This window comes from Corvus cornix, chromosome 15 (assembly GCF_000738735.6).
Source record: "Corvus cornix cornix isolate S_Up_H32 chromosome 15, ASM73873v5, whole genome shotgun sequence".
Classification (NCBI taxonomy): domain Eukaryota; kingdom Metazoa; phylum Chordata; class Aves; order Passeriformes; family Corvidae; genus Corvus; species Corvus cornix.
In genome coordinates, this window is record NC_046345.1 from 11,447,857 (window position 1) to 11,474,033 (window position 26,177).

At 57.8% G+C, this 26,177-nt stretch overlaps 1 protein-coding gene across 1 annotated transcript in view; it reads left to right on the forward strand.

The window, feature by feature from the left end:
* The first annotated feature begins 9,063 nt into the window (after positions 1–9,063).
* The window catches only part of RTN4R (reticulon 4 receptor), an 81,429-nt gene continuing 64,315 nt past the window's right edge, over positions 9,064–26,177 (forward strand). The window contains exon 1 of the mRNA XM_039561088.1: positions 9,064–9,574. Coding sequence (XP_039417022.1) covers positions 9,553–9,574 — 22 coding nt within the window. The 5' untranslated portion in view covers positions 9,064–9,552. The remainder of the gene's footprint in view (positions 9,575–26,177) is intronic.

The window sequence follows — 26,177 nt, forward strand, 5'->3', positions numbered from 1 at the left end:
CAGGGATGGGACACTGAGTCCCTGACATCCCTCAGGCAGAGCCCAATCACAGCTCCCCTTGCCTGGGGCAACAGCTTGTCCTGTTGTGCCCCTCAGGCTGATCTTGGGGATCTCCTTCCTCAGGGCCGGTTTCTCCTCCTCGGGCTGTTTGGAAGGTTTCCAAAGGGTGGCTGAGCACAGCTCCTGGTGCCTCACACAGCACCCGGCACCCCCTGTGCCCTTGCCCAGGACTGCCACGCCATGGTGGGCACATCTGTGTGTCCCACATGGTCTGGTCCAGCTTGAAGCTGTGATTTGCCTCCAGCCAGCCCTGCTCCCCTACCCCTGTGCGCTCTCCTTCCCCCATTCCCCATCCCGCCTCTGCTTTGGTTCCTGCTCCAGGGTGGCTCCTTGTCCTCTCTGCTGATGGCAGCAGTGAGAGGGGAAGAGTCCAGTTTTTGGCCTGGAATAGATTTACCTTCACTGCCCTTGGACCACCCATGGAGCTGGTCCGTGTTTGGTAGCAAATCCCCATCAGCTGGGGGAGCAGAGCTGGCCGGGTGTTGATAGGATGCCCTGGTCTGTCTCACATCCCTGTGCCTGCTCCAACACAGCTCTGCTTGAGGTGCAGGAGCATCCCTGGAAATCTCTGCAGGCCCTGGAGATTTTCAAGTTAAGACATGAGCTAGAGGAGTAATCCGAAATGAATAATTTATTTTGGTGAATTTTCCTTCCCTCTGTTTACAGATTGTCTCGGAGCAGATTGCAGCTTTCGCACCTCAATTCATTATTGGAAACTATTTGCAGATAGTTCCCGGTCTGCAACTCATTTGCTAACTCTGCTGGGAGCACTGCAGATCTGAAATCAGAGCTGTTGTGACTGGTCAGGTGGTGCTGCCATGCTCCCGTTCCTCCATGAGATCTCGGTGACGCTTGGAATGGGGCTGCAAGGGCGGCTGCTCCCAGTCACAAATTCCGTGTTCATTCTCTGCCAGTGCTTCCAGCAGCCTTCCTGCAAAGCCCAACAGCTGCCTCTGCCAGGACAGCCAGAGGCCTTGGGAGAGGAGGAGTCAGCCTTAAAAATACCCAAGGAAATGGAAAACAAACAAACAAACAAACAAACTGAGGAGGAGAAGCCACGTCCCAGAAACTCAAGGCAGAGGAAGTCTGGGCAGCAATGTCCATCCCAAGCTCCATCCCAGTGGAGACACCGTTGGATTGGAGGGAAACACAAAGCTGAGCCCTCAGAGAACACACGGATAACACACGGATCGCAGCCCACCCCACCACGTGCTACCCTGGGAACAGCAGAGCCCCTGGAACGCAGAGCTCGGAGCAGGGACAGGACCTGGAATGGGACCCCAGCTGGATCCTACTGGGGTGGGATCAAAAGGGGGAACTCTCACAACAGTGTTAAAATAGTAAAATAAAAAGCTGACCTTTGTTCGGAAGCTTCCAGGTGTCCCGCTGGTCATGGGCACACCCAGTATTGGATTTCTACAATTTTTATAAATTTAATGAATCAGCAAATCTAACAAACATTGTCCAGTTAGAAGAGCAGTGGGCTAGGGAATTTGTCCCCCAGGTACTGCCCCACTGGAGTTGGTCCAGGGCTTCTTTGCCCCACTTCTTGTTATGTCTTCTCAAATTCTGATTAGAAAATGGAATGTTCTTCTTGTAGGTCCTCTGCTTGAAAATAAGACTAAGCAGTATTTCAGGAATGTGTTAGAAGGTTCATTTATTACTCCAAAATCTAAGAGAAAGGGTAAGAAAAATACCAGGAGCTGTATAACCACGTATTAATGGTCTACAAAGCCACAAATACATGAAAAATACATAAAAAGCAAAAATCTTCCGGCATCACCTGGGATGGAGCAGCCATTCTTCAGCTGGGCTCCTCCCGCTCCTTGGCACTGTGTACAAACACGTGCTTGTGATGCAGGGACACCCCAGACTGTGCAGGATGTGCCCACCTGCTCTGACCGAAGGGTGCTGGGAGGGCTTTTCATCCCAAAAACCGGCTCGGTTTGGGTCCTGTGTCCACCTGGAGGTTTGGCATTCAGGTGGGGATGGGAGCTGCCGGTGCAGAAATGGAGAGGTTGTGGCCATGTTGGGTTCCCAGTGATGCCTTAAGGTTTTAGCTTTTATATTTTTCATATCCTGCAATTCTTTAGTGTTTACCTCTGAACTCCACACAGCCTGTTAGCTGCTGGTCTCCCATCTTGGTCAGACAAAACAATTCCTCTCCAGGCCTGGGAATCAAGGGCACCTCACTGCCTCAGGCCCCGAGAAATGTAAACAACAGTGAGTTGGGGGAGCAAACTTGGGGTGAATGACTTCATTACCTGAAGCTGTAATTGGAGGATTAACCCCTGATATCCAAATGGACCAAACCTATAAAAGTATGGAAACCTGTGACCTCCGGGGGCTTCATTTGCCCTGAATGTACCTGAAGGCCCTCCAGTAAATATCACTGCTTTTATCCTCTTGATTCAGTCTGGCCTCTGTTTTAGGTAGTCCCAAAAGTCATCACCATGGCCGAGGTCCCTGGGATGGCCTGTGGGACACACAGCATTCCCAGTTCAGCTCAGCCTCCTTCACTCCACCGCCAACACCCACGGAATGCACAGCACTGCCCTGGCCCAGCTCCCTGGAGGAGCAGCTTTTACTGCTCGGTCCTTATTCAGATTTTGCTGCACTTCTCCCACTCCCCTTGGCTCCCCCTGCACGTGAAGAATCTCTGGGGTGGGCTGGCCCCAGCTGTATGTTGGGTGCCCACCAAAGCTGCTTTATCAGTGCCCTCTGCACTTGGAAAGGGGAGAGAAGATAAAGTGAGAGGTGAATGAGTTGAGATAAACACCGGGAGAAATCCCTCCCTGGTCACCATCACGGGCACAGCAGACTGAACCCGGGGATATTGATTGAATTTATTGCCAAAAAATCAGAGCAGGATAATGAGAATAAAATAAATCTTAAAAACAGCTTTCCTCCACCTCTCCCTCCTTCCTGGGCTCTCTGCTCTGGAGCCAGGCTGGGAGAGCTGGGAGTGCTCACCTGGAGAGGAGAAGGCTCCAGGGAGAGCTCAGAGCCCCTTGCAGGGCCTAAAGGGGCTCCAGGAGAGCTGGAGAGGGACTGGGGACAAGGCATGGAGGGACAGGACACAGGGAATGGCTTCCCAGTGCCAGAGAGCAGGGCTGGATGGGATATTGGGAAGGAATTGTTCCCTGGGAGGGTGGGGAGGCCCTGGCACAGGGTGCCCAGAGCAGCTGTGGCTGCCCCTGGATCCCTGGCAGTGTCCAAGGCCAGGTTGGACATTGGGGCTTGGAGCAGCCTGGGACAGTGGGAGGTGTCCCTGCCCATGGCAGGGGTGGCACTGGATGGGCTTTAAGGTCCCTTCCACCCAGACCAGTCTGGGATTCTCTGATTGATCCCAGCTGCTTCACAGCCAGTGCAGGACAAGCTCAGGGCAGCTCCAAGCCCAGTGCCAGCCCTCAGCCAGGTGAGTTTCCCCAGGGCTGGAAAGGGAGCAGCTTTCTGCAAGAGACACCTGAATAAATCTGCAGCCCTTCCTGCAGAGGCCTCTGAAGGATTCCTGGCACATCCCAATCTCAGCAGCACTGCCAGGACCAGGTGGGAACCTTTTGCAGAGGGGATTGATGTGTCAGGCTGGAGCGGCGCTGGGATGATTTACAGGAACAACTCGTCCATGCCGACCCCATTGCTCAGGCAGGAGAGGCCTGAAATGTGAGCGAAATCACGGAGCAGGAGCTGTGAGGGCCATAATTCACTCCCGGGAGAAGCAGCATCCGGGGGAACCGCACTGCTGGTGGTGCAGGGGTGGATGCACTGACAGAGGGGGAGCTTTTCTCTCTCTGCCCTGCCCAGCCAGGCTCTGGCGCAGTTTTTCATGGCAGGAGGAGCAAAGCAGCCCATGGAACCACACAGACACCCAGTGCCTTTCCCTGAACTAACGAGCTCTGGTTAGGAGCTGAGCAGCGGGCAGAGATGGAGTGCCCTGCCTGCTGGGGCTGGAGCCAGGCACAACTCACACCAGGGCCCAGGGTCAGCCAGCAGCTCCCTGCCATGTCCTGTGTCCCTGCAAAGGATCCAGGGGTGGGCAGCCATGCCTCCGTCCTCTGGTCACTGGGCTGGGCCTGCCAGGTGCTGGCCCCATGCAGCTTCTGAGGTGCTCTGGTACCCAGGGCACACCCAGCTGCAGGGCGGAAACCAGACCTGGCACATCACCCGTGAGCTGGAAGGGACCCACAGGGACCATCCAGCCCAGCTCCCGGCCCTGCCCAGACACCCCAACAACCCCACCCTGGGCATCCCTGGCAGCGCTGTCCAAACGCTCCTGGAGCTCTGACAGCCTCGGGGCCGTGCCCATTCCCTGGGGAGCCTGGGCAGTGCCCAGCAGCCTCTGGGGGAAGAACCTTTCCCTGCTCTCCAGCCTGAGCCTGCCCTGGCCCAGCTCCAGCCGTTCCCTGGCTGCTGTCCCTGGCCCAGGGAGCAGAGATCGGAGCTGCCCCTCCTCTTCCCCAGGAAATTCCTCCTGTGGACACCTGGCCCCTTCTCTCTGTGCTGCACTTCCTGTGGAAGCTGAGGAGTTCTGGAGAATGATCCCAGTCCCACCTGCCACAACTTCATGTCAATGGCTAATATAGCTACATGTAAAATATCTATTTTAAATTTCTATGTATTTGGAGTGCTGGTAGGCTGATCCAGTCTTGGCACTCTGTTCTGCTGGAAGAGCCACTCTGCACAGAACGTCTCTGCCCACTGGAGTGCATCAGTTCAGGTCCTGAAAATGGAGCAGGAGCTACGCTGGGTGCCTGGATAAATCCTGTCAGCACAGATCATCCTCGTGTGCTCCCCTGGCCGAGGAGCCCTGCTCATGCAGAGCCTCCCAGTGCCTCCCAGTCTGCAGGGGCTATGTTCCAGCTGCTGGAAATGTCCAGGAGAGACATTTGTGGTCTTGTGGCTGTGGTCTTGGTGCCCTTCACACAAGTCAACAGGTAGAAGGTGTCAAACATAAACTTTGTCAGTAGTCCGGTGTTGGTGGGTCTGGGGAGCCCTTTCAGTTCTGTATCTGAGAGTCTGCCCCATGGTGTGCCCGTGCCTGGCCTCAGAGCAGGTGGAGGCTACTTCAAGCAGCTCTTCTGGTGTCTCTGAAGGGTGACTCTTCCAGAGGGCCAGAAGGATCGTTATCCACTGGAGCAGGTGATGTTCCCTCAGCTGCTGATTGCCCAGGCTGCACCACGTGCCCACATCTGCTCCTGTCTCCTGTGAGCACAGGCAGTGCCAGAACTCGGCAGAGACACAACACGGAGTCCCAGGATGGTCTGGGTTGGAAGGCACCTTAAAAGATCATCTTTTTCCCCTTCCACTAGAAAAAAACCTGGTCCTTCTTCTGCCTCCTTGCTCCTCTCAGAGATGGTTTCAGATGCTCCCAGCCACATCAGACACAGGACAGGTGCAGCCATAAGGCTGTGGAGAAGAAAGGTGAAAAGCCTATCCTGGACCAGCACAAGATACACTTTATTCAATACTGGGATTCAGGAGTCGATTCCTTTAGGCTCTATTGAAAAAGAAAGAGGTGGGTGTGAGCACAGCAAAGGGCAATGAATTCCTATTTTATGTATCCTCACATCCAGCTCTCCATTCAGTGCCCACAAGGCCCAGGAATGTGCCCTAAATCCTTTGGGGCCCATGTGCACCCGGGTTCCAGAGAGCAGGGAGGGGCTGGCACTTTGCAAACAAGACTCCCAGTGCGAAGGAAGAGAACTGATCCAAGTGTGATCAGGCAGTAGGTAGAGACAAACATATAATTATCCAGTCAAAGCAAGGTGTCCTCATCCCGGGGAGCGCTGGCTCCTCTCCAGAGCTGCACGGAGTTGCTCCCACTGCAACTGCCAGCACCCCAGCTCCGCCGGAGATCTCCTGCTTGGAGACCCCCTCCTTCACCCAGTTCTTGCTGGACAACCCCTTGCCACGTGGAGAAATGGGAAGCGCAGATGTCCAACACGAGGCACAAAGCAGAGCCGGTTTCCTGTGCCTTGTCACACGGGCTTGGGAGCAGAGCTGGCCTGAGGACACTGTGGAGCATCAGAGCAAGCCAAGGTCATCGCCCCACGCTGCCTCATGGTGACCTCAGTGTAACAGCTGCCACGTCGAACCAGCCCAAGGAGGTGCAGGGACCTGCAGGAGGAGTCAGGCCCAGCCTGTGCAGATGTGCTCTCTCTGTTTCCAGATTAACCTTTCAGAAATGTCAGCCAAACAGCCGCCGCCTCCCTGGTACAACATGGAATTTTTGGGCCTGTGACTACAGCTTCAATTAACTCCTTCAGTGTTCCTGCTCACCTTCCAGCCCTCTCCCAGGAAATTCCAGCTCCAGGGTCCTTTCTTCTGCAGCTGTTTCCATGCCCTGCACGTCAGTGACCTCTCTCTCCTGCTGCACCAGTTGGGATGGTGGAGTCAAAGGGCACTGCTGAAACAGGAGTGCTTGAAGGTGTGCTCAAAAGGGAGGAACAGCACATTCCTAACCTGTGGCAGCTGGGCTGCCACTGCAGGAGTAGCAGGGCAGGGTGGGATCATCCTCCCTCCCAGAAGATATCCATAAATCAACAACAGAGTGCGCTGCAGCAGATTGCACAGGAATGTTCCTTCTCTCTTCCCAGAACTCACCTATCCTGGCATTCCCAGAAAACCCTTCTGTTCCTTCAGAGCAGACCTGCCATGGCCCAAGCACCCAAGAGTGACCCAAGTGTCCCAGCTGGGGCCCTGTGGGCACAGTGCTCCTCTGGCAGCATGGTCATTAAGTGTTATCCTGTTCATTACACGTGTACAGGGCTCCTGGAAAATCCAGGATGGGCAGGATATAGCTGGGAGTCACTCAGAGCAAATAGAGGGAAGGGGGCAGGCAAGGCAGAAGGGGTAGAGAAGGTCAGTGGATGCCTGAGCTGGGCTGGAGGTGTGGGAAGGAAGAGGATTAGGGAATCATCTCTGCACTTTTGCATTCTGGAGGAGCAGAAAGTGAGTGGCCAGAGGGAGCCCCCTGCCCTCCCCAGGTGTCACCTGCCCTCTCCAGGGGGCTGGAGGAAGGGGCTGCAGGCCCTAGGCTGTACAGAACTTCACATCTGCACAGTTAGAGGGTGTCTGGACAGTTCTCCTGGATCATTTTCAGATGGAATTTCAAGGATCTAGTGAAGGTATCCCTGCCTGTGGCAGTAGGATTGGAACCAGATGAGCTTTAAGGTCCCTTCTAACCCAACCCATCCTGTGATTCTGTGATTCTGAGCCCAGGAGCTTGGGCCAGCTGAGGCTGTTGGCACAAATAAAGCCCACACGTAGTAAATCACCTCCATCTGCCTCAGGTGTCCAGTTGGGTGCCTTTGGTTGTGTTTCCTTTTCCCACAGATGATTGTGGGGTGGGTCAGTGTGAGGCCCCCACAGCCTGTGGGTGAGGTGAGAGGGTTATCACACACAGAAGAAACTGAACCCTGGCTCACCTTGGAGTGATGCCTGCGTGGAAAGGTGGAAACTGCGCAGGCCTTGGAGGATGTGGTTGTGACACCAGCCCTGAGGGCAAGCTGGAAGAGGTGGCCAATACTGGGGTGACAAAGTGTAAGTGAGGAATGAAGGTTCAACAGCATTTCTATACCTGGGGTACGTAGGTAAAGACAAATACACACACTGTAGAATGCCAGGATGGTTTGGGTGGGAAGGGACCTCAAAGCCCATCCAGTGCCACCCCTGCCATGGCAGGGACACCTCCCACTGTCCCAGGCTCCTCCAAGCCCCAATGTCCAGCCTGGCCTTGGACACTGCCAGGGATCCAGGGGCAGCCACAGCTGCTCTGGGCACCCTGTGCCAGGGCCTGCCCACCCTCCCAGGGAACAATTCCTTCCCAATATCCCACCTATCCCTGCCCTCTGGCAGTGGGAAGCCATTCCCCTTGTCCTGGCACTCCTGTTCTTGATGAAAAGTCCCTCCCTGGCTTCCTTGTAGCCCCTTCAGACCCTGGAAGGTGCTGTGAGGTCCCCACACAACCTTCTCTTCTCCAGGCTGCGCAATCCCAACTCCCACCCTGTCTCCATAGGGGAGGGGCTCCAGTCCCCTGAGCACTTCATGGCATCCTCCGGACTTGCTCCCACAGTTCCATGTCCTGTATGTTGGGGGCACCAGGACTGTATGCAGAATTCCAAGTGGGGTTTCACATGGATACAGACGTACACACACACTGTACATGGATCTGGTGGCAGCTGGACCTCTGACTAGCAGGGACAGAGCCACCGCCTCTCTGTATTGCGGATGTTCAGCTTTCCCTGGCACCATCCTTCCCTCCTCCTTTCCCCACTGAGCGAAGGAGTTCACTTAATAAAAATCCATCTTTCTGCTTCCCAGGACAGCTGCAGGTGGGATCTGCCCGTGCGGGAGCCCTTGTCCCTCCAGGACAGGGAAGGCTGCCGGAGAGCTCAGCAGGGTGGAAATCCAGCCCTGCTTCATCTACAGTGTAACTCGTGCTCTTTGGGTAAACTGAGGCAAGCTGCTGTTCCTCCTGCCGGCGGGAGAGTGATCCCAAGGGGCAGGGATGGCGGGAGGGCTCAGCCACAGAGAACAGGGAAGAGTTCTCCTTCGGGCTGTACCCAAGGGGCTCGTAGACATCCTTCCCTCGGGAAAGCAGCAGCTCCGCACCTGCAGCAGCCGAATCTGGTGAGGAAGAGGAGGCACCGCGGGTTCGGGTGTCTCTCGCCGCCTCCCCGGTGCGCAGATCCAGAGCAGGGGAAAACACCCGCCGAGGTCTCCGGTGGCTGCCTCCCGAGGGGCTCCGAGCCGTGGTCCCCGCGGCCCCCGGGGCGGTGCGGGCGCGGCTGCGGCGGGAGGTGGGGAGGAGGGAGCGGGCCCGGTGCCCGCCGCCGCCCGGGCGTCCCTCTCCGTCGCTTCCTTTAGGTGGCACCTCTCCTCCAGGAATGAGGCTCCCGCCCCGCGCAGCCCTGCCCGGGCCGCGGCCGCGCACCGCGGGGGCTCCGCCGCGGAGCCGCCGCCGTCGGAGCGGCCCCTCCTCCCCCCCGCCAGCCCGTGCCCGGCTCCCCCGTCCTCCCGCTCACTCCTCCAGCCAGTAAATCCGATCTAGGCTGATTCCTCTCACGTCAAACCACATGATCCCATAAAACATTCATCGCCTCTCCATCCCCGCTCGCTCGCCGCTCGCTCCCGGGATACAGCGCAGCCGGCTCCGCTCTCCGCGCGGGATCCGCCGCAGCCCCGACCCCGTGCGTGCGGCGGGCGGGCGGGCGGAGGGAGGAGGAGGCAGGCGAGGCGAGGAGAGGCGAGGCGAGGCGAGGCGAGGCGAGGCAGGGAGGGGGAGCCTCGCCTGGATGCTGACTCCAGCTCGGGGGCTGCTCATTCCCCCGATGAGCGAGGGCGCCGGCACCGGGAGCGCCCCCCCTCCCCGTGCGCCGCCGCTCCCCGCTCGGGCTGAAGTTTGGCACCGGGATCTGTCCCGCTTTCCCAAGGATTGTACCGCTGCCGCTCCACTTTGCGCCTCCAGACGTGCCTTCCCCGACCCCTAAGATGAAGAGGGCGATAGCTGAAGGTAGGTGCGCCCCGGCCCCCTCCACCGCCGCAGCTCACCCGGGCTGGGCACGGCGGCCGCGGCCCCAACTTCGCCCTGCGCCGGGAACTTCCCTCGCTGCAACTTTTTTTCCCCGTGGCGTCTTCGGGAGCGGCCGAGGTCCCACGAGGGGAAGAGGGGCCGGGCGCCGGGCCGGGAGCGGGCGCTGGGGCCGGGAGAGGCGGCGAGGAGGGCGCGGGGGGAGCGGGAGCGCCGCGGCTGCGGGAGCGGAGCGGAGCCGAGGCGAGGCCGGAGGGGGAGCGAGCACCGGGCACGGCTCGTCTCCAGCCGCGGAGCACGGCAGCGGGATGGAAGGAGGACAGCGGGGTGGAAAGGGAGCAGCGGCATGGAAGTGGAGCAGCAGGATGGAAGGAGGACAGAGGGATGGAAGGAGGACAGAGGGATGGAAGGGGAGCAGCAGGATGGAAGGAGGACAGAGGGATAGAAGGGGAGCAGCGCGACGGAAGGGGAGCAACGGGCTGAGCCCCCTCCAGCCGCCGCCCATCCTCGGCTTGGCTCGGCTCGGCCTTGGGGTGACCGGGCGAAGTTGGTGCCTCCGGGGGAAGCGCATCCCCAGCCCGCATCCCGCGGCGGAGGGGGCCGGGACGGGCGGCAGAGGGGATGGGGCAGCCCGGCTTCTCCCGCTCCCAGCCCGGCCGCCGGGGGAGCTCCGGCCCCGCTGCCCGAGCCCGTCCCGCTCGCGGTGCCTCCGGACGGGGAAGTTCGCGGAGGGTCCGGGCTCCCCGCAGGGACAGCGGGTCCCGGGGTGCGGTGCGGGCTTCCCGCAGAGCCCCCCCTCAGGGTGCCCCCGCTTCGTGCCCGGGAGCCAGGGGCTGGGAAGGGCGGGGGGTGCAGGGGCTGGACCCCCTTTCCGCTCACTGCGCCGCGGGAGAGGCACGGAACATTCAGCCTGGCACAGCCGTGGAACCAGCCCTTTTCCAGGGACTCCGGCGATAATCTTTGCTTCCTGGCCCCCGTGTGCGGGCTGGGGCTGGGGCAGGGCTGGCACAGGGGCCGGGGGCTGCGGCGGCTCTCGGAACCCCCCGGTCCCGCCGTGCCGCTTGCGGAGGCTGCGGGGGGACCGGGATGCGGCCCCAGCTCGGAAGGGACACTGGCGCCAGGCTGCGGGCTCAGCCCGCTCGGAGAAGCGAGTGCCACCCAGGTGTGCTCCCTGGGAGCCCAGCCCACGGATTGCAGTTTTTAACTGGAGGGATCAGCCCATCGTGGGAGCTCCAGGGCTGGCCGGGCTGCTGGGCAGGGGAGATTTGGGCATGCGGAGCCTCTGGCTGCAAGGACTCTGTTCCCAGCTGTGCCGTCTCCAGCTGGCTTCCCGTTCCCGTCAGCGGCACAGATATAATTCTCTTTTCCTTTCTATTTTGGAGGACACTCTGGCTGATTTATTTGTGACTATCAAAGGACACATCCAAGCTGTGATCCACACCGCACACCGCCTCCTTGAGAGGCTTTGTGTCGATCTGAAACGTGAAATGGCCAATTTATTCCTGTTTGGGGAACACCTTGGGAACACCAGGCTCTGGTGCCAGCTTCTCCCCGGGCCCTGGGGGGGTCCTGATATCCGAGCCTCCATTTGCCGGGTGCAGGAGTTACCATCGATCTGAGCCCGGCGGCTCCGTGCCCGTGCTCAGCCCGCCGGTGCCAGGCTGTGCCGGGGGCTCTTTGTCACCCGTGGGGCTGGCGGTGCTGGCAGAGCAGCGTCCAGGTGCTGGGTGTGGTACGGCCACCCCGATCCCCTCTGCTCCCATCCCCGATGCTGCAGCACTGCTCTCCCCACACTGTGACATTCCCGGCTGCCGCCAGCATCGTGTGGAACAACACAGAGGATAATGAAATATAAAAACCGTGTTACAACAGCTTTATTTATAGAACAAGGCTTGGAGGGGTTTGGGGTTGAATTATTTGGGTTTTTGCTGCAGTTTATGAATTGCTCCTGTGAGAGGCTGGGGAGCCTGGCTTGCTGGCAGGTCTGGCTGGAAAGTCCTTATGAACCTGGGAGATTCTGTTTAGCTGAGTGTCCATCCTGCTGGATCTGGACTACATTTCCCACTGTGGGCTGCCAGGATGCTTCAAGTGCCTTGTAAGCCAGAAATAGCCACCAGGGGCAGTTGGACAGGCAGAGCTTTCCCTGTTCTCAGCACTTGCTGCTTTATTAACACAATTCATTTTTACTGAAAAAGGGCTTTCTATGCTTATTCATTTTTTTTTAAACCTGAATACAAATCCCTGTAATATGAGAACCTACATCAACATCACTGATATGAGAGCAGCTCTTCTTTTTCCTCTTGAGAGAAAACACCATTCATTGCATTATTCTGTATTTCCTGTCTTTATAATGTAAATTTTTTATCGAGGGGCCGCTGCATTTTCTGGGCTTTTTCCCCCCTTTCCCAGCAAGTGGCCCAGCCCTCAGACCTGTATTCCATGGGCCCACCAGAAGCTGTGTTTGGAGAGGTTTTCTAAAGAGGAATGTGCTTAAAGAGGAATTTTAGGGCAAAAAGGTGGAGGTGCTGTTGCACCACTCGGTGCCTGGGCATTGAACTGGTGCAGACGTCGTTGTTCCCTGCTGGATCTGGGATGTTTTCCCAGACAAAGCTGGGCCAGAGGATGAGTTAATGAGAAGCAGTGAGAAAGTGCTGAGGGCTGTGAGCAGCACATGCTGAGCTCCACCAGCACAGGGAGCTGAAACAGCCGGGCCCCTCATTAGATCCCTCCATCCCGAGCTCAGGAGCTCCGGGCCTGGCTTGGGAAAACCTCCTGGGAGCCTGTTGTGTCCATAAAGGAGTGGGAAGGAGCGGGAGCCACTGGTGGGAAGCAGCAAGGGGACAGTTTGTTACACAGCGTGTCTCCCTCTGCTCTCCCCTGCTCCCTGCCCTGCTCCAGGGGCCTGGAATGAGAGGGCGGGGGAATGGTTGTTGCTGCATCCACTCTTCCTGTGGAGCTGGAAGCTGGCAAGGGACCTGGGGTGCATGGCTGAGATCCCACATTCCTTGTGCCAGTCTGTGGCTGCTGACATAGGCCCTGTGCTGTGTAATCTTCTTCTGACGCCAATGACGACTTTGGCCATTGAGCCTTCCAGAGGAATAACCAAAATCCACAAAATCCAGCTGTGAGCTGGGGGCAGGAAAGGAACGGATGCTCCGAGGCTGCTGCACCCCTGCATGCACAGCGCTGCTGGCTGAGGGCACTGGGGCCTGCCCTGGGAAGGGCTGGGCCTCCTTCCCTTCCCACCCTCCCGAGCCATGCGGAAGGAGAGGGAAAATCGCCTGAGCCTGCACACAAAGCAGGACAAGACAGATTGCACAGAGCTGAGCACTAATCTCTGCTCGGAGCCTGCCCCCGGCCCTGTGCCGCAGCTCAGGCGGCTCAGCCCCGCCGTGCTGGGAGCCCATCCTGCTGGAAGGGCTGGAGTGCAGGGGACAGGAAAGGAGCCGGTCTGGTTAGGTGTGTGTCCTCTTCCCCTTGGATTTGCAGTGCTCTCTGCTGCTGTCACCTTCATTAAGACGAATCTCCGAGTGCCAGGCGCCTCTTTTGATGTTCCTAAAGAGGTTTTCTCTTTATGCAGGAGGCGCAGCCCCAGTGGGACAGGAGTATCCTGCACCGCTGCACAGAGGGGCTGGCAGAGGCAGCATGTCAGTGTGGGGCCTGTGAGGGCTGGGAGTTTCTGGGAGGGCTTGTCCTTCCTGGCCGTGTGGAAAGCTCTGTGCTGTGTCCCGGAGCCGGAAGGATCTGTCTGGGATTTGTGAGTAGTCAGGACTCCTCCATCACAGACACACAGAGGTGTGGGAGGGAGGAGTGAGGCTGGTGACACACAAAGCCCAGCTTCTCCTCCCCTTTCCTGCTGTGGTTGCAACCCCTGGAGGTTTCCAGAGGCTGAGGGAAAAGGGGACAATTGTACTGAAAAGTCTTAATCAGCTAAAAGAGGCCGAGGGTGGATCCTGCCGTGCTTGCGCAGAGATGCCGAAGGAATTCGTGCAGAGTTTGCTCAAATATGCAAACTCACCTCAGCCTGAGCTGGGTCTGACTGAGGCTGCTGGGACACACCGGAGTGGGAGTTCGGAGTGGCTGGTTACCTTTGGGTGGTGTTCAGGGTGGGGGTGTGGGCTCAGGGCAGTGGCACCAGGTGACACGGGTGTTCCCCTTGGGCTGTGTGCAACTCACAGCCAGGCCCTGCCTGTGTGGGCAGAGCACATCTCGTGGTGTGGCACAGACTCTGACCATGCTTGCTTTGCTTTCAGAGTGCTCCTAGAAGGCCTCTGGAGTCTGGTCTTGGTCCTGCGTCTGCCTTCTGTGTATCCTTGACCAGGTCAATGAGCCTTTCTGTGATGTAGTCTCAGCTTTTCCAGCTCTGTCCCTCGGAGAGTGGTGCTGAGTTATCTCCCAGGGGACCCAGGATATGCTTAAATTCAGCCCAGAGCTGAAATGTGGAGGTCTGAGCAGTCACTGATCACCTCTTTAGCAGTGACACAGTGTCAGGTGACAAGACTGATGATCTCCTGAGGGGTGTTGCTGCATTCACAGCAGGTTCGTGTCTCTGGGCTGGCCCACCTTCCTCCCAGCCTTCACACTGGAGCTGATCAACAGCACCAGCAGATTTTACACCATTTATCGTCCCTCTCCTGGAACCAGGGGATTAGAAAAGCACTTGAGTTTTATTTGGAATCCTCCCTGGTTGTCAAGGAAAGCAGAAACACTCCACAAGCACGTGCAAAGCATCAAGGAGTCTGGAAACAAGAAAAAACAAACACTCCAGTGCTGGGATTTTTAGTTCAGTTTCTGGAGGGCTCAGTAGTTCAAGACATCACCCTCATGACTCTCAAGTGGGTCAGTGTTGGGTCCTATCTGCATGGGTCAGGCAAGGCATGGCTCAGAATATTTGCTTTCAAGAAATCATGGAATATTTTGGAGGAATCACCTGGATACCCCTGGAGTACCTCTGGAGGGATCTAAAGAACCTCTTGCTCAAAGCACAGCTGATTTCAAAGCTGGGTCTGATTGCTCAGGGGTTTGTCCTGTCCAGCATGAAGATCTTCCCAAGGATGGATGTCTTTCCCAAGGATGGATGTCTTCCCAAGGATGGAGATACCCTGTCCTCCTCCACAGCTCCATGGCCTGTCTGGCCGAGGCAGCCCAAGCCCTTTGTCACCTGGCCTGGATCAGCACCATGGGTGGGGTGGGGTACCTGGCTCTGTCCCTGGGCGTGGCAGGGCTGGGGCCAGAGCGATGGTGAGCATTGTGCTGGCTCCCTGTGAGTTCAGAGCAGGTGCTGGGGTCACAGCCAGGGATGGTGGCAGGGACACTCAGGATGGCAGCGCACCCTTGCAGACGTTGTCCTGTGCCTGTGCTTGCTTTGCTGGCTGCTCCTGGGGTCGAAGCCCCTGGGCACGTTTTGTGTGGACTGGTTCCAGCCGCCCCAGCCTGGTGTCCCACATCGATGGTAATTAAAGCAGAGCTTCCCTGGAGCTCTGGAGTCCTCAGATGCACCCTGTGCTGGAAGCCTTTCCTGACACCCTGCAGGGGCAGGGACCTCTCTGGGGGCACACAGACCTGGCCAAATCCCAGAACCCTGGAGGTGCTGGTGGGAGGGTCCAGAACAGGACTATTGCACCTCCGCTCAGGTCTGCCATGGATTTCTCTATCCAAGCTTTGGAAACCTCCAATGCTGGAGCCTTGCTGGCCTTTCCCAGTTCTGGAGCTGATTAAAAAGCTTTTCCTGATGGCTGAACTGAACCTCCCAAGCGGTAGTTCTTGGCTGTGGCTCCTTGCTGTGTCACCTGGCCACACACAGGTGTGCTTGGCTCTGCCATCCTTTCAACTGCCTTGGAGTAACTGGAGGCTGGAGTTAAATCTCCCTTCACCTTCTCTTTGCCAGACCCAGCTATCATAATTCCCTCTGCCTGACCCTGTAGGACATACTAGGATATATATTAGGAAGGAATTGTTCCCTGGGAGGGTGGGCAGGCCCTGGCACAGGGTGCCCAGAGCAGCTGTGGCTGGCCCTGGATCCCTGGCAGTGCCCAAGGCCAGGCTGGACATTGGGGCTTGGAGCAGCCTGGGACAGTGGGAGGTGTCCCTGCCCATGGCAGGGGTGGCACTGGATGGGCTTTGAGGTCCCTTTCCACCCAAACCAGTCTGGGACTCTGGTTCTCTGGTTCTATGACATTCTATCGGCTTCTGGTCATCTCTGGTCATCCTGGGCTGTGCCAGCCCTGGGGTGGCAGCAGGAGCAGGGCAGGGCCCGTCCCCTGTGCTGGCACTGCTGGGGCACCTCCAGTGCTGGGGCAGCTCTGGGACCCTCCTGACAAGAGAGACCTGGAGGGGCTGGAGCGTGTCCAGGGAAGGGAACGGAGCTGGGAAGGGGCTGGAGCCTGAGGAGCAGAACTTCCTGCACTTCTTGTCCCATTAATGATGATATTGCTTCTTAATCTTGTCCCCTTTCACTCAGACATTGAAAAAGCTCTGACATTTGGGTGCCCAGCACATGATTTCTCTCTTCATGGTGCTGAGGAGTTATTTAGCAGTGGGTCAGAAACATCTGAAGGAGTGTAGGGTTCCCACCCTGCAGATCTCCAAATCACCTGTGGGATGGGATTTGTTCCCTGTGCTGCTGCCCCAGTTCCAGCCCAGACAGCCAAGGACAAGCACTGGATAAGGACTCCTTCTTCCTTCCAGGATCTGCATCCTGAGGAGACCCAAACCCTTTTGCCCCATGGTGCTTGTTTTGGTGTTCACTCCTAGAGCTGACTCACAGAAACTTCCTTGTCCAGCACTTCTGTCCTTGATCCATGGAGGTCTGGAGAGTCCTCATTGTCAGCTGTGCTCTGATCCCCATCCCCAGCTGCAATTCCACACGGAGGTGGGAACAGTCTGGAGAAAGAAATGGATACAGCAGTAGAGAGGGAGGTTCACTGCCTGGATGGGAGTTTCCAGCCCATCCCAGCTTTTCTCCATCCCATGGGAGCTGGACACATTCCCTCCGATGGCTCTGGGAGTCCTAGTGCCTTTCCAGCACTTTGTGCTTTGTTTTTCTCTCCGTGCTGTGCCTTCCTCTGGAAACAAAGGGATGTTTGCATTCCAGTGTGACGCTTCCCTTTCTTCCCTGAGTGCACGGGATAATTACAGTGCCTTGCACTAATTGATCCATTATTAGCGATAATTCTGATTTACACCGTGCTTTAGGAAGGGGCATTTCTGTGGCAGAAGTGATGCTCTAATGTCACGCTCCGCAGTGACTTGTGATGTGTCACCTCAACTCCCGTGAGCTGCTCGTGGGGGAAACGGGTTCACTTTTATTTTTTTGTTAAAAACCAATCTTTTGCAAGAACCATCTGGCTGCTAAATTCTCCTCCCGGAGCTGTGCGGTTTGCTGGGAGTTCATTTGCGTCTTCAGCTACTAAAGAGGAAGTAAAAGTGACTGATTAGTCTGAGACTGGGACCATTCACATCAAAGTGACAGATTTTGTGAGCTGGATTTGGGGAAGTGTTTAAAACTGGTGTGTTTTCATTAAATTTTGAAGACTGTGGGCAGAACTGTGCTCTCGGCGCTGCAGCTCAGCGCTCAGCCCTGCACCCTGGGTTGTTATGTCATGGTGAATTGTGGGGCTGTTCAAATTTGCCTCTGCTTGTTTGATGACTTTAAATATTGATTTTAATTGTGCGTCTTTCTTAAGGCTGTGAGTGATGGTGGGAGCCACGGACAATAAGCCCTGTGCACAACACAGCCACGTGCACCAGGAGCTGGGAACTCAGCCTGGCTCTTCAGCAGAGGGGAGGGAGAGGAAAGGAAAATATCTTTGGAGGCCACAATTCAGCTTTCCCTGCTCCTGTGGGGGCTGTCAGGGATGTGCCATGAGCTGCTGGGCAGGTTGGGCTCTCAGAAGCCTTTTGGGGGTGCTGGGATAAGGCTGGGAGGGCTCCACACCCTCCCCTGGACCAGAGGGGTCTTTGGAAAGCCTAAGAGCAAATCCGGACTTTGGGAACGTGGGATTTGTCTCTGCAGAGAGAAATGGTCACCTGGAAACCACCGGGACCTGTAGGACTTGCACTACAAGGATCTGGAGGGACAGGACCCAGGGAATGGCTCCCCACTGCCCCAGGGCAGGGCTGGATGGGATATTGGGAAGGAATTGCTCCCTGGGAGGGTGGGCAGGCCCTGGCACAGGGTGCCCAGAGCAGCTGGGGCTGCCCCTGGATCCCTGGCAGTGTCCAAGGCCAGGCTGGACATTGGGGCTTGGAGCAGCCTGGGACAGTGGGAGGTGTCCCTGCCCATGGCAGGGGTGGCACTGGATGGGCTTTGAGGTTCCTTCCCACCCAAACCGTTCAGGGATTCTGGGATTGCACATCCCTGTGGCACTGGCATGTTTTCAGGAGCAGTGGGAGCTGTGGAGGGAGCAAATCCCTCTTCCTGTGCCCAGGTTCCTTCCCAGGCACACATCCTCATGGACCTGGCCCTGATCAATGCTCTCCATGGCCGTGCAAACACGGTTAGCATTGGCTTTACACTAGAGGGCTGTCTGTCCCTTTCCCTTTGGATCGCAGTCCGTGTGCTGGGAATGTTCCTATCCACAGGATCCCTCAGTTTGACAGCATCCCGTCCTGTCCTGGGGCATGTGCTGCAGGCTGGTGTTTGCTGCTCAGCCCTGCTCTCTGTGCTGCTCAGAACATCCCTGCCCTGGGCTGGAGGCACTTTGGAGCTGTTTGCCCAGGTGAAGTGGGGCTCTCTGGCTCTGTCCCCCTGGCCAGCTCAGCAGGAAGCAGCAGTTTCCAAACAGGTTTCCTTCCCCTGCTGTTTTTCCAGGCCCCTTTTGCTGTCAGGAGTAGAGCAGTCAGTGCTAGCACAGGGATGCTCTGGGCTGAAAGAGATTTGGGAGCTACTGCCTGAAAGTTCAGCTGGGACAGCTCCTCTGGCTCTCCTGTCACCTGCAGGACTGGGACCTCTGTGGGGACATTGCCACCATGAAGGACACTTGCTTTGGTCGACAGCTTTCAAGGAATCACAGAATATCCTGAGCTGGGAGGGACCCACAGGGATCATCCAGCTCAGCTCCTGGCCCTGCCCAGACACCCCAACAACCCCACCCTGCGCATCCCTGGCAGCGCTGTCCAAACGCTCCTGGAGCTCTGGCAGCCTCGGGGCCGTGCCCATTCCCTGGGGAGCCTGGGCAGTGCCCAGCAGCCTCTGGGGGAAGAACCTTTCCCTGCTCTCCAGCCTGAGCCTGTCCTGGCCCAGCTTCCTGCTGGTTTGATTTAATTGATTTGTTTAATTCTATCCCCACTCATTTTTAGCTCAGGTAAAGATGGAACCAGCTGAGGTTGCCTTTGCCTGACAGACCTGGTTTGAATTGAGGCCTGTCATTAAACCAGGCTGCCTGCCTGGAGAATTCCAGCCCCAAACACAACCCCTCAGTGACTCCCATGTGCCTCGTGCCAACTGCATTTGTGACACGGTTTTTCCTGTTCCTGGATGCCTGAGCAGTCAAGGTTTGGCTCAGTTTGGGCAGGAGTGGCGATAATTGAGAGCAGCAAAGTCCCTGAACCCTGCCCAAGGGTCTGCCCCAGTGAGGAGGGCTGGTAGGAGTGGGGGAACCAGCTGGGGTGGCCAGGAGCAAGTGGAGGGGAGGCACTGGTGGCACTGGGAGCGCTCTGGGGCCGTGTCCAGCACACACCGAAGTGCAGAGGACGGTTCTTTGGCACGATTTATGAACTCCAGGCACTTCTCTCCCTCCCTCAATTTACCCCCAATGTGTCCTGAAGGAGAGGGGTTAATGATGGTGGTGGCAGTGGCACTGAGTGGTGGCACTGACCCCAGTGATGGTGGTGGGACACTGCTGGGCCATGGCGAGAGGGATCCAGTGTTGGACCTGCTCTGCATCCACCCCACCCATGGCTGGGACAGGAGCAGGAGCAGCAGTGGGAGCAGCTGGGACCTGCTGTCACCTGGGCTCAGGACAGCGATGTCCCTGGGCCGAGGGTCCGAGACGGGCCCCTCTGCTGCTCAGGGGTCACTGCTGCAGGCAGCATCGCCTGGCTGTCCCTGTCCCTGTCACCCAGGGCATAGCTGGCTCTGGGCAGGCAGGAGGGCACCACCTGAACCCTCCTGGCACAGAGCTGCTGTGCCCTGCCCATGTGCCAGCCAGGCAGGGCAGTTCAGGAATCACAGAAACATGGAATGGGTTGGGTTGGGAGGGACCCTAAAGCCAGTGCCACCCCTGCCATGGACAGGGACACCTTCCACTATCCCAGGCTGCTCCAAGCCCCTTCCAGCCTGGCCTTGGACACTTCAGGGCTGGGGCAGCTGCCCGGGCTGGGTTCATGGGCTGCATCACTCACCCCACCCTGCTCCCCTGCCTTTACACAACTCCGTGCAGAGCTGCTGAATCCCCCCTTGGCTGGGTCCATTTCAGGCCACAAAATGGATTTTAGCCCTTCTGGGTGGGAAGCAAAGGGATTCTGCCCTCCCTGGGGCCGCAGGCTCAGCTCCTGCAGGCCTTGATGTGTCAGGTTTGAACCTCAAGTTCCAACATCAGGGGGTGAAGTGAGAGGAGACTTCAGCTGGGCTTGCAGGCAGAGCCTGGCTGGGGGCTGTGGCTTCATCTTCAGGTGACATCCAAGGTGACATCCTTGGGTTTCATGTCACCCACAAGCCCACGAGCCATTTCTCCCCGGCTTTTACCAAGACCCAGTTTCTACCACAACACACATTTTGCTGCTGAGGCTCTGAGGGCAGTGTGGGGTCTGGACATCAGACAGTGCTTGTTTAAACATCATCCCCACTATTCCAGCACTATTCCTGTTTTCCTGAGGCTGCACCCTCTGCTGGGTGCCCCAAGCCCTGGGAAGGGGCTCTGTGAGGGGCTGGGGGTGCTGCTGGCCCGGGATCGTGTCCAGTCCCTGTCCCCTTCTCTCCCAGGCTGGAAAGGAGCTCCAAGGCAGCAGCACGGCCAAGGAGAGACATTTGTACCAGTGGCACAATAAATGAGCCCGAGCTGCCTCCGGGGAGGAGCCCAGGAGAGCCTTTCCTTGGCCATGGCTTTCAGTGGGAAATGCTTTGCTTTCGTTGTGTTTATTTTTGGCTTTCCTGGAGTTTCTCAAGGCTTACAATTAATCCTGAGCTTTGGGGTGGCCAGCTGGGCTGTGGGGACAAAGTCAGCCTCAGAACACCGGGTTTGGTCATTTCCTGGGGACCTCAGATTTACTGGGAGCTTGGAATAGCTTAACCTGGGGACACCTGGGGCATGTGCAGAGTGCTTTGGATGGAGAGACAGCTGGGACAGGGGAAGGTGTCCCTGCCCATGGCAGGACGGTTGGAATGGGCAGGTCTTTGGGTACCTTCCAACCTAAACCATTCAGTGACTCTGTGATTCCATGACTCTGTGGTTCTATGATTCCATGATTCTGGGGCTCTGTGATTCCATGAGAAGAGGTCCCTGTGGCTGCAGCCTGCACAGGGAAGGCAGTGGAGAAGCCCCTTGGCTCTCCCCCATCAGCTGGACAGGGAATGTGCTCTGCCCTGGGAGAGGCAGCGGCTGGGCCATTGCTGCTGGGAGAGAAGGGACCCAAATGTGAGTCACTGGGTGCCCGGGCTGGTGGCACCTTGGTAGGGAGGTGTGCATGTGTCAGAGCTGGGCCTGCCCCTTGCCAGGGACACCTGGCAGGTTCCTGCACCAGTGGATGGTGACAGGACAAGGGGGATGGTTTTAAACGAAGAGAGTGGTTTAGATTGGATGGTACAAAGTTCTTTGTGCAGAGGGTGGGCAGGCCCTGGCACAGGGTGCCCAGAGCAGCTGTGGCTGCCCCTGGATCCCTGGCAGTGCCCAAGGCCAGGCTGGACATTGGGGCTTGGAGCAGCCTGGGACACTGGAAGGTGTCCCTGCCATGGCAGGGGTGGCACTGGATGGGCTGCAAGGTCCCTGCCAGCCCAAACCATTCCATGGTTCTGTGATCCTGTTTTTATTGTCATGAGACCCCCCCCAGCTCAGCCTGTGCCTGCTCCAGCGCTGCTCCCTGCACGGCTTCAGGGGACATGCTTTGGGAGGGAGCCCTGATGGATCAGCTGCAGGACTGGCAGGAGCTGTGCTGGCATCCCTGGGACTCCCTGCCCTGCGTAGGCTCTGCTTTGGCGCTGGATGTGCCCTCTGACACATTCCCTGCCTGCCTTTTGAGCTTGTTCCATTGGCAAACGTGCACAGGGTGCTGGCCGAGGCAGCTCCTGGGTGCTGTGCCCTCTGATCCCTCCTCTTGCTGCAGCTGGGATGGACCCTCTGGCACTGTTGGGGCTCTGTTGGTCTCACCTGGGTTTCTGAGTGTTTCTGACTTGCTCCTCTCCTCCTAAAATTAAACCTTCACTGTGGCCCATCTGAGCACGACTCCCTTGCCCTTCCCTGCTGCTGAAGCCACCCTGAAGGCTCTGTGTGGGAACAGCAATGTGAAAGCTCCTAAAAGCTCTGCGGGATGAGCCTGGGAGTGTTCCCCCCATGCTGGTGGGGGATGTGTGCAGCGTGGCTGTGCCGGCGGTGGGGTCACTGGGAGGGGCAGGAGATCCAGCCCTGCTGTCCGGACAATGCTTTAGTGAGGGGCACACAGGGGCCACGGGCCAGCAGCCCCCCCACCACCTCCCCTGCGTGTGACAGGGGTGAAAATCAGCATGGGATGGGCACACAGCTCGTGAAGGGGAATGGGCCACGGCTTGTCTGTCACCCAGGAGGGACAGGAAAATCAGGGACATGGCTCTGAAACAATGAAACAAATGCTGAACACAGGGCAAGGACAGGCTCTGCCAGGCACCTGGGCTGTGGTCAGCACTGCATGGGCAGCGTGTGAACTCAAGGGTTTGGAGCTGGTGAAAGGCCTCTCCTTGTCCTCCCTCCTTCTCCTTCTCCTTCTCCTTCTCCTTCTCCTTCTCCTTCTCCTTCTCCTTCTCCTTCTCCTTCTCCTTCTCCTTCTCCTTCTCCTTCTCCTTCTCCTTCTCCTTCTCCTCCTCTCTGATGTGTGTGAGGAGGAAATGGAAGGTGTAGATGTAAAGTGGTGCCTCTCCCTTGGAGAATTATGGTTCCTTCCATCCCCTTCTCTCCCAACAGACCCAAAATGCTGAGGTCACACGGGGAGTTTGGCATGGGCAGGGCTCACAGGGGCTGCAAAGGGAGACAGAACAAGGGGACAGTGTACAGGAGGCAGGCTGGTGACAAATGGCACAGGAGGGCGTTCCGTGAGCAGGAGAGGCCTCCTGAGCTCCAAGTCCACGGCAGGTGCAGCAAGGGCCACATGTTTCTATTTTCAGGAGACCATCCAGCATCCAGCCTGCAGCTCTCCCACCTCTGGCCGGGCTTGGAGAGAGTCCTGCTCCCTGTGGGAATGCAAGCAAGGGTCATCACCAGTGCCCACCAGAGCAGCTCCTCCTGCAAAACCAGCAGCTGGTGCCCTCTGCCCCTCTGGGGACCCTGTTTTCTCCTCAGGTGACAGTTCTGGGCTCAGGGGTATCCCCAAACCTGCTCCCTCTCAAGCACTGCCACCTCAGTTTGTGTTCCAGAGGAGCTTCCAAGGAGCTGAGACTGGGAAGGGGGATCCCTCAGGGCATAACGCAAACGCCTGGAGGAGCAGCCAAGGCTTGGGAAGCAGTGGTGATAGGAAATGATGGATCTGGAATGCTCTTTTAACAGTTTGGTGGTGCCAAAGGATTGAAGGATGGGCTCCGTGAACCTGGAGGTCTTGTCCAACCTCAGTGACCCCGTGGTTCTGTGACTGGTGCTGAGCTGGGGACCCTCTGCACCTCCCCCAAGGGGCTCTCGCTGAGCCTGAGTCCTGTCCTGGAGAGCCCTCCTTGCTTAGCCAGAGCCAGCCCTTCCCACCCTTCCTTCCCTGCTGGGTGATTCACTCGTGGATCGTTCACCTGGATTTGTAACCACTCCGGGAGGTGTTGAATGGGAGCCTCGTGCTGAGCCTGGGGCCCTTGGAGCTCTGCTGGGGAGGTTTCTGTGGCCTCCCTGGGCACCCTGCGGTGCTGCAGTCCCAGGGACACAGCTGGAAGCAGATGCTGTGTTAGCAAATGCAGAGGTGGCTCCATGGCCCTTCCCAGGGTGCAGCCACACTGTCCCTCACAGGGGGACAAGGAGGTGATGGTGGCTTCCCCCTCCCTGCCCTGGGCTGCTCTACAGAGGCAGGGTCACAGCTGTGTCCCCTCCTTTGCTTTGCTCCCTCCCAGAGCCAAAGGCCGCTGTGGAGAGCCACGGAATCATGGAATCCTTAGGGCTGGGAAAGTTCCCCAGGACCATCAAACCCAGCCTGTGACCAACACCCCCATGGCCACCAAATCATATTGTGAAGTGCCACGTCTGCTCTTTTCTTGAACACCTCCAGGGATGGTGACTGCAGCCTGTTCCAGGGCCTGACCCCTCTTTCAATGGAGAAATTTTCCCTGATTTCCAACCTGAACCTCCCTTGGTGCAGCTTGAGGCCGTTTCCCCTTTCCCTCTTGCCCAGGAAGGTGCCTGGTGCCACCTGAACAGGTCCCTGAGCCCTGCTGGCACAGGCTGTTGGTGCCCCCGTGCCCCAGGCTGGCAGCAGTTCCTCCTGGATGTCTGCCTGGCTCTTTGGAGCAGCACAGGGAATATGCAAATTTAACCTTTGAATTTACTGCGCTGTTCTTTTCCTGGGAAATGTCACTGGGGGCACCAAGCTGGGATCGCCTGCTCCTGGGACTGGGGGAATGAGCATCAGTGGCGTGTGCCTGGTTCCTGGGGATGATCCGGCATGGAGCTGGCTCCTCCAGGGAGCCTTCAGTGTTCTGGGAGCAGTGGGAGCTGCCCTGCCCTGCCCTGCCCTGCTGTCAGCAGGGATGGGATGGGATGGGATGGGATGGGATGGGATGGGATGGGATGGGATGGGATGGGATGGGATGGGATGGGATGGGATGGGATGAGGATGGGATGGGATGAACACTCTGGTGACCGGAGCCAGCTCCTGAGTGGCAGAGGGAGGGTTGTGTCCTCGTGTCCCCATGGCTGGGGGCAGTGACACATCTGCTGCTGCTGGGAGAGGCTTGGAAGCCAGTGCCATGCTGGGGAGGCTCCTGTGCTCCATGGATGGATCCAGAGGGTGCTGCTGCGGCAGAGGGAGCTCCCTGTCTGTGTGGAGAGAGGAGGGGAATCGCAGCTGGCAGAGCTGGCAGTGGCTGATGGGACCATCCCAGCCCAGCCCAGACTGAGATGAAGGGTTGAGTTTCCTGGGAGGCACCTGTGGGACAAACAAAGGCGTGATTGAGGTGGGGGCAGGAGTGACTGTGGGAAAGAGAGGAATTTCAGCACCGGTATAACCAAAGCCTTTATCAACACCCCTGGAGGGCTTTGCTCTGGCTGCAGGACCATCCCAGGGCAAAGCCTCTCCTGCCACATCAGCTCTGTGGCTCCTGGCAGCTCCCACCAGGGTGGATGTGCTGATGTCCACAGCATTCCCACCATTCTCATGGAATAATTCCATGATTCCACTGAGGAGCAGCTGAGGGAGCTGGGAAAGGGGCTCAGGCTGGAGCAAAGGAGGCTCAGGGGGGACCTTGTGGCTCTGCACAAGTCCCTGACAGGAGGGGGCAGCCGGGGGGGTCGGGCTCTGCTCGCAGGGAACAGGGACAGGAGGAGAGGGAACGGCCTCAGGCTGGGCTGGGGAGGGGCAGGGTGGATAGTGGGAACATTTCTTTATGGAAAGGGTGCTCAGGCCCTGGCACAGCTGCCCAGGGCAGTGCTGGAGTCCCCATCCCTGGAAAAGCTCAGAAAGCTGTGTGAATGTGGCACCTGGGGACATGGGTTAGTGGTGAGTGTGGTGCTGCTGGGTTAGGGGTTGGACTCAACAATCTCAGAGGTTTTTTCCAACCCAGACAATTCTGTGATTCCCAGTGGGCTGTGCCAGCTCCAGCCGTGGCTTTGGGCAGGCAGAGCACACCTGGAGAGCTCAGGGTGGGTGGCCCTGGTGCCGTGTCCTCTGCAGAGCGACTTCAGCTGCCACTTCGGGTCTGTCTCTGTGTGGGACAAATGCTTGGGGTCAGCAGGGCCGGAGCTCTCCAAGGACAGGCCAAGACTCTCCCCTAGGAGCAGCATGGGCAGCTCTGGGCCAACAGCACCCTGGAAAAGCAGAGCAGGATCCTGAAAAACCAGAGCAGGTGCCAAAATGAGCAAGGCAGGAGGTCCACGTGGTGGGTTCCAACAGGAGAACAGATTCATTTCCCAGCTCCCAGAGGGGATTTGGGAAGCAGTAGAGAGTAAATAAGGGATTGGAAGCAATGACAGATGCCTTGGAGGTGCCCTTCCGAGCAGCCTGAGCTGTTTGGGATTGCACTCACACCTCCAGAGGCTCTGGGAGGAGCGTGGGGCCCTGTGGATCCCTGGATCTGCTGTGCTCCTGGTCTTTGGCTGCTAATTAGGAGAAGGTCGGAGCTGTGCTATGTGTGCTGCAGTTCTGTACGGTCAGATAAGAGCAATCACAAATCCATCACAAGGTGTAATCAAGGCAGTGAAACAAAGGGAGTAGGGCAGGATCCACATGGCAGAGCTGCTGCTCTCACGGTTCATCAGCGATTTCCAGAGCC